At 29.0% G+C, this 8,920-nt stretch overlaps 1 protein-coding gene across 1 annotated transcript in view; it reads right to left on the reverse strand.

Annotated features, from left to right (window-relative positions):
* Positions 1-8,920, reverse strand: part of LOC105460742 (dynein heavy chain 12, axonemal-like) — a 23,558-nt gene that overhangs the window by 5,830 nt on the left and 8,808 nt on the right. The window contains exon 6 of the mRNA XM_011707241.1: positions 7,598-8,003. Within this exon, the coding sequence (XP_011705543.1) occupies positions 7,598-8,003 (406 nt within the window). The remainder of the gene's footprint in view (positions 1-7,597; positions 8,004-8,920) is intronic.

The following is an 8,920-nucleotide window of genomic DNA, read 5'->3' on the forward strand; positions in this document are numbered from 1 at the left end:
AAATGAATTCATAACTATGTTCATTTATCTGGTATGGTGAATATTTTTGTAATACCGGTAGATAAACCATTTTCAACATGAAAAGAATTGAATATGTTAATACAGTAAGACTGAAACATGTCAAATTAATCCTAATGCATTTATATCAAATTATCGGTATACATTTTTTATCTTTATTTTAATAAAACATTAAAAGAATTAAAAATATAGAAATTGATAGATTTTCAGATTTTGTATTCTTTTAAAGTTTAATTTAATTTGTATCGTCTTTAATATATGTATATATTACATTGAATACACATATTACAAAATTAATTACATTAAAAAATAATAATTTGAGATCATTCAGAATAATTTTTGCACGGAATTGTACAATCTGCGACCGTCAATAACTGTTTAATCACTGAGGATGGCTTAAAGTTAAGCCAAAACGTGTGTATAACTTTGAAACTATTGTATTATTTCCAAGATTATATTTTATGATGTAAACTATATTGGAATTATTATTATAATTTGTGCACTAATTACTGCGCTAACTTCTGACAGCCCTTACGATTCGTTTTGATTATTTGTTTAATAAGTTCTTGCTAATTAACATTTAATTTAATAAAAAAGATTATTATTCTTAATACTCTATTAATGTAATTAGTTTTGTAATGTTATGTATTCAGTGTAATATACATATTAAAGACGATACAAATTAAATTAAATTTTAAAAAGAGTACAAAATCTGAAAATCTATCAATTTCTATATTTTTAATTTTTTAAATGTTTTATTAAAATAAAGATAAAAAATGCATGCCGATAATTTGATATGAATGCATTGGGATTAAATAGATTAATTTGACATGGTTCAGTCGTACTGTATTAATACATTATTTTTTCATGTTAAAAATGGTTTATCTACGGTATTACAAAAATATTCATCATACCAGGTAAATGAACATGGCGTTATGAATTCATTTTGACAGTTGACACATATCGTAATATCCCGTAATTGTATTGATATTTTTTTTATATGTTCCGATATTAATTGATAATTTAATGTAGAAATAAGTTTCATATAAAAGAAAAAATAATATCTTAGCAAAAATATTTGTATACATATGTAAGATCGTGCTTCTGAATATTTCTTATTACCAGATGGCTATAGGATTATATATAATATACGAGACTCGTAATTTAAAACAAACGAAACGGACGATGATTTATTTAATACAAGCACTTAGATTGATACACGCACAGATATAAATGATAGCGACCAATGTCCTTGGCGAAATACATGAATATTCCGATAAGCAGCCACTTTCAGCTGAGAAGCTTCCCGTACGCTCACGGTATAGTTTTGAGACATGTTTTAATAGAAGGAAAGCAAGCACGCCCGCGTTACTCCTTCTGAATGTTGTTGGATATAACACGCCCGAAATATCCGACTTACACGAAAAAGCCATCACACTGAATTGTCGAATTATAGCTAGGTACGCCCACCTGCCTGTACGCACACGTCCGACTCTCTTCGTGGTTTGCGCAGAAGACGAGAGCTTTTCTCTATTTCGCGATATCACTCCTTTCCGGCATTAGCGCCTTCTAATCGATTATCGAATGATCGCGGAACCATCGATATCACCCAGATCTAGCACCACATCGATATGTTATTCCTTATAGGATCTTACACATATTTGTATGATAATCTCAACGTTGTTAAGAGAATGTTCTCGTAGCACCTCTATCACTTCACGTCATATTATCGTGCCTGAGCGCGCGAAATGTCAGCTGTGATTAATCAACTTTAATCGCTATTAATTTAAAAATTATAATCTCGACATTTCCGTATTAGGATTTTCATCTTAGAATATTCTAAAAAATCCGCACTTAAAAGGAAATCTACAAATTTTGGGACATCCTGTATATACATATATATATATATATATGTATACATACATATATTAGGATGAGCCGAAAAAATAAATTTTTAAAAATCGATTAGTAATACCTTGAAATGTTAGCTATGGACTTCAATATAGTCTGAATAAAATTTAATCGAAATCGATTAATATCTAATTCAGGTTGCTTCTTGACCTTGAAATTAGTAAGTTTATGTATTTTTTGCAAATTACATATTTTTTTAAAGCAACTGTGCTTTCTTTACACTAATTGATTCATCTCATTAGTCTGTACTTAAAAGTATTAAGGTGCCAATATCAAGAAATCAATAGTTTACAAAATATTTCATATTTTATATCGAAATATGGCATGATAAAGTATAAAACAAGTAAAATTTGATTTTTTTATAACTTTACTTCAATATTTTATATGCAGAATAATTAAAGCAATCATATTATACAATATATGTAAAAAAATGTATATATTCAATTTAAAAAAATCGATGTAATCTTGATCTGACCTTAACGATGCCATCCAAGATGAAATCAATAGTACTTTTTTATATCCCCTTCGAATCATACAATTTTTGTCTGAAAAATTTTTTGGTATCTATCATATTTTTCGAGAAATCTTAGTGTATTATTTAAAATGGGACACTCTGCATGTATAAGAATATATTTTGGATCCGCCATTTTGAATATAGTTTTAAAAAAACTACTTTTTTCAAATTGCTGAAAAAAAATCAAAAAAATTTTGATTTTTTTCCGAAAAATTGGTAAACGATATACTATTGTAACGATACACCCCGTTATGCATCGTTTCCGGCCAAATATCCGCCGGATGCCGCCCGACCGATCATCTGTTGGGCGATGAAAAGTGCGGTGCACCCACCCTTTTTTTTAAACGTGTCATCTCGGGATAAAAAAACCGGTTTTCTTTCCAACCTTTAAGACTATAATTTTGAAACATCTATTTCTGACTTCGGATTTGTGTTCAGCGACCAAAAAATAACAATATAATACCAAATTATATTAAAATTCAAATATTTTTTCGAATTTAAACATATACAGTGTACAAAAAATCCCGGAACGCCTGAATATCATGGAAAATATAAGTTTTACAGAAAAGTTTCAGATCAAAGTTATAAAGCTCGAAAAGATCTATTTATTGATCTTATTGGTTTGATCTTGGGTGGCGTCGCCAAAGACAGGGTAAGATCACTTTAAATTTTTTTAATGAAACCCTCCATTTTTTATTGCATATTCTTGTAGCTTATTTCGAGAGCTTTCAAAACACATAGATAAAATGTTTTTTGGTTAAGTAAATCTCGAGTTATAAAGCTTGAAAGTTACAGTACTACCGGTATTAGCATTATCCAAAGTGTCATTATCCGAATAATGGCTGAAATCTTTTGAATGTTGTTTAGGATTATGAGCTTGACAACATGTGTCAAGGTCATGATTGGAGGATATTTCTCTTTTTTTAAAAAAATAAAAATAATTTTCAAAAATAAAAATAAGAAAAACAATCTCCAATGATCATGACCTTGGCACAAGTTGTCAAGTTCATGAGCCTGAACAACATTTAAAAGATTTCTGTTTGGACCCCTTAGATAATGCTAATGTCGGTGGTAATTTCCAACCCTTATAACTCGAGAAGTAATAGAGAATAAAAAAATATTTTATTATAGTGTTTTGGAAAGCTCTCAAGATAAGCTACAAAAATATGCAATAAAAAATGGGGGTACTATTTAAAAAATTTAAAGTGATTTTACCCTGTTTTTGGCAACGCCACCCAAGATCAAACTAATAAAATCAATAACTAGATCTTTTCGAACTCTACAACTTTTGTCTAAAATACTTTTCTGTAAAACTTATATTTTCCATGATATTTAGACGTCCCGGGACTTTTTGGACACATCAATATAAAAAAAATGATACATCAAAAAAATGTATAAACTTTCTAATTTCAAAATTGAGGGACAACCTAAAGATATTAATGGATTTCGATGAAATGTTACTCAGACCATATTAAAGTCCATAGCTAATTTTTAGGAGGTATTGCTAATCGATTTTCAAAAATTTATTTTTTCGTTCCATCCTAATATATAAGATGTTCAGCATGAAGTGTTACTAGTTTATATCTTTGAAAGTACACATCATAGCAGAAAATGTTTCAGACAATAATTGTTTAGCTTGAAGGAGGTCAAATAATAGTTAAATTAATTTTTGAGAAAAAATCAAATTTTCAAGGTTACATGAAGATTTAATTTCTTAAATGGAATGCCCTACACTTGATAGCAGATTCTTATAATTGATATCGATACGTCTCTAAAATAGTATAATAAACTCTCTTCCGTTAAGAATTTAAAGTCTAACAGTTACGTCTTTAAAGTTACGTTAGTGTTGATTCTAAAAAGTGTATCAGGTGATAATGATTGCGAGGCTTAATTCATACTTCGATTTGTTTTCTATACGCATCTGTATGTAAATGTAAGTGAAGATGCTTGAGTCGCCGTGTCTCTCATGTTCCAAATACTTGATTCGCGTGATTGACTCACGTTAATCAAACACACCCATAAACGCGAGAGGCAAGGTGACCCACGCTAATCAAGCTCATCCGTTTACATTTGTATAAAGATACGTATAGAAGTGTGAATTAAGCCTCTCAATCCTTATTATCACCTGATACGCTTTGAATAATGTCAACGCTAACGTACCTATCTTTAAAAACTTATAAATCAATAAATTTTTAAATGAAGAGGGTTACATTATATCATTTTGGAAACACCTGTGAGCTATAAGATTTTGCTATTAAGAGTAGGGCATTCTATTTAAGAAATTAATAATGACTTTCACGTAACCTTGAAAATTTAATTTTTCTCAAAAATTAACTTAACTATTTTTTGACCCATTTTAAGCCATATAATTCTTTCTGAAACATTTTATGCTATAATGCGTACTTTCAAAGATATTAGTTTATAACACTTTATATTGAACATTTATATAAACGTACATATATTATACGTACGTATATTATATATAATATATACATTGTATATTTGTATCAATAGCTATATAAATTGTAAACAATAAAAATATGATTTTATTTCCATAGATGGAAAACTTTATATTTTATGTATTTGTTAGAGAAGTTCTGTATTTAAATCTTTCATAACATAACTAAATATAATAAAATAAAACAATACCTTTTAAAAGAGATAAATTTCATACAGTTAATACATTTATGGCTTCTAATCAGAATTTCAAAATTAACTTTATTACAAAAAAGTTTTAAAGAACAAAACGTACAAAACGTACCATGAGTTTTTGGCCCTCGGTGAAATTGGCTGAAACTTTAATATGTATAGTTCTTGACTTACTTTACTGATTAAGTTTTCTGAGTCACAAAAATTTAAAATAGCTATTCTTTTTGTTACAACATTTTGAAATGTTGTATTTTATTACAACATATTGTATCATTATTTATGTTCCAAATTAGTTTTTTTTTGTAATACATTGAGAGTTTAGATAATAATATGCAATTTACTTACATATTTGAGAATAGTGTGTATGGGAGAATATATTTGTAATGTGTGGGAGGGAAGAGGGAAGGGGGTAGTATGCTATATTTAGCTTTAAAAGCACATATTTCAAACAGCGCGCGCGCAATTAGGTTTAAAAACAAATTGCTAATTCTGCTGTATTTTTTGACTTTCTTCGCTCATTTCATTTTTTCTTGATCTCGTAGACCAAAAGTAGACTTAATATAGTAGACCAAAAAGTAGACTTAATATAGTCATAGAACACTAGAAAAAAGTTTAAATATGTGAGAAGCAAGCCCAGCAAACACCAAGTTACATGTAACGTACTTCTTAGTTGTAATTTCTCTCACAACAATATAATTATAATGTAACACATATGTTATATTATAGTTATATATTGTTGAGTGGGAAATTAACTTGGTATTTGCTGGGAGGAGATTCACGTAAATCAAGCATCTCATACGAGATGAGCGAAGGAAGTCACAAGAATCTACAGCAGAATCAGCAATTTATTTTTAAATATAATTTTGTATATGTGTAAACCAATGGGTGGCTGAATAAGTGAGTGAAAACAAAATATATGTACATTTCTTATTGTTACCCTATTGTTTGAAATATATGCTTTTAAGCTAAATAATAGCATATAACTATCCCTAGCTCTCTCTCCCACACACACTATTCTCAAATGTTTAAGTAAATCGTATATTATTATTTAAACTCTGGATTTATTACAAAAAAACTGATTTAGAACATAAATAATAAAATATGTTTGAAACGACCGACCTTCCAAAACGCGGAGTAGCTCGTTAAAATATTCCAGAGTTTGGAAGTGGTTCAGGAGAAGGAAAAAAGGTCTCGATAATAATGTACGCGAGATTTATACAATAACAAATAGACAATTTATTACAACAATTAGTGCAAATTACTACAGTAAATAGTATGACTTTGAAGATTACAATTATTAAGCAGGATGCTACAACTCACGGAAACACGAACGCATTTTACACGAACGAGTATACACCTCGCGCCAAAATTAATGGATCATCTATTCTGGTCGCTAAAAATAGGCAAATTTCAAGAGAGTGTAACTTCGTCAAAAATGATTGTAACAGAATGATTAAAGAAGCATTTTACAGCTTAAAGTCTCTACATTCGAAATCCATAATTCTTTAAATGACTTACTGACTCTTTACAAAGCAGCACAGATGCAAATGGAGATGCATCAAAATTAAAAATTTTTTAATAAATTTGCGAAGTTCCATGGAGTGAAATAAAAATCGCATACATTCGACTTACAGCGTTTGAAAGCGTGAATCTTTACCTTTAATTTGTGTACTCGATCAGCATTGTACGATTTTTTTTTCACCGAGTTACTCAACATTAGAGTAAAAAGGACTATTTTTGCTTTCGTATTGAATAACTCGGTAAAAAAAAAATCACACAATGCTGATCGAGTGCACAAATTAAAGGTAAAGATTCACGCTTTTGAGCGCTGTAAGTCGCATTTGTATGCGATTTTTATTTCACTCTATGGAATTTCGCAAAGTTTGTAAAAATACAACACTTTAAATGGCTGTAACAAAAAAACTAGTCATTTTGAACTTTTGTACCTCAGAAAACTTATCAGTGAGTCAAGAACTATAAAACACTAGTAAGTTTCGGCCAATTTCACCGAAGGCCAAAAACCCATGGTTTTGTGCAAGGTCCTTTAATATTGCAAAAGAATTAATTTTCAATCTTAATTATTTAGAATTTATAATTCAATCTTTATTATTATATATTATCTGACGTGCAGGCTTATGTTAGCATTCAAAAATTTGCATTTAGATAAAGTACCTTGTCTGTTTCAAAATATTAAAAGAATTCATAAACTATTGTTATCTTTTAACTTTAATTATTACATAATTAAGATTAAAATGTATCATTAGATTAAAATTTTTTTTAATTTTAATTTTAATTATGCAATAATTAAAATTGAATTATACTTATACAATTTTGTTTATATTTTAATTAAAATGTCTTAAAAATGTTGTTTTAATGTATAAATTTTACCTATTAAAAATCTTAAAAACAAATGTGTATGAATATTTTCGTGATTTATTCATTTAATAAATTATAATTAATATAGTTCTATGTTTGCATAGTTATATTTGAGTAACTAGAATATACCTCTAATAATGGTGTCATCATTACTAATCCTTTTACCGCCTTTTCCAATATTATCAAACTATTTCGAATTTCTGCCAGAAGATTGTTATATCTTTCTAATTCTTGAATTATTACCGTGTTCATTGATTCCAAATACACAATCGGATAATACTTTAGTGCCTCTTCAATATTAAATAAGTCAGGTATTTTTTTATATATATCTTCTTTCATATTTATTAAAATTTCATCTTGCTTCGAAATATCACCCATGATTATAGCACCCTGTACTAACGTCAAAGAATTGAACAAATTCGCTGCAAGCTCGAGATTGCGAATTATGCTTGCATTTACATGGAGACCAAATACTTCTGGCGATGGATTCAAAGGAATCAACTCTATCTGTTTCACATAGTCCTCGTAATTATGTCTGTAATTTATAATTAATTTGTTTATAAATAAAGATTTGCATAATATATTTAAAATGCCTTAAAAATTATATTCTTAATATTAATGTATTTTTTAATTTTTAAATTCTTCTTCCTTCTTTTTTTACAATTAAAAATTACCTTTTATATTTTACGTTTATTACTTAAAGTAACCAGTTTAAAGTTTATTGGATTGAAAAAAATTCGTTGGATTAATATCAAATTCGTGTATAACAATTTGTTGTGCTTCACGGTCAACAAAATAGAGAACTTTATGGGCTCGGGCCGTCTAAAGGATTAGGACCCACAAACATTCACAGTAGGAGTACGTGAAGATTTCGAGAAGTCTCACACTTTCACTTTATTCCCCTTTTTACAAATGATTCATTTATGATGATATGTTTCCCGGTATCACTTTCGCGTTCGCGGCGGGTATCTTGCCGGCGCTCGATGTCGCGTAACTTAATATCGCGAACGCATAACGTGTTGCCGATCCTTCGGTCTTAAGAGAATGCTGAAAGGTCGCAATTACCGCCATATTGTAGTCGTAAAGATTTTTTCGAAATGACAAAACGGAATTGAAAACCCTTTCACAGAATTGAAATAGACAAATATATTCGGGAGACAAAGGAAATTGTAGTAACAACGAAAAAAAATTGAAAACTGTTTTCACCTGATATATTAAATATGTATTTCATTAGTGTAAAAGTTCTGTAGCTCATATGTACAAAATGCTTACGTTTCCTGAATCGGAAAAAATATAAAGGAAAAAAAAAACAAAAAATACAAAGCCTTTTGAGCTATGATTGAAAGCCTAGAAAAAAAATCCTTACGACTGCAATTTATGGTAATTCGTAAGCTTAGCTAAGATAGGAATGGTAAACAAAGCGTCTAGCAGTAAGTACCGGATTTTGCAAGA

This window comes from Wasmannia auropunctata, unplaced genomic scaffold (genome assembly GCF_000956235.1).
Source record: "Wasmannia auropunctata unplaced genomic scaffold, wasmannia.A_1.0 LD316499.1, whole genome shotgun sequence".
Lineage (NCBI taxonomy): Eukaryota > Metazoa > Arthropoda > Insecta > Hymenoptera > Formicidae > Wasmannia > Wasmannia auropunctata.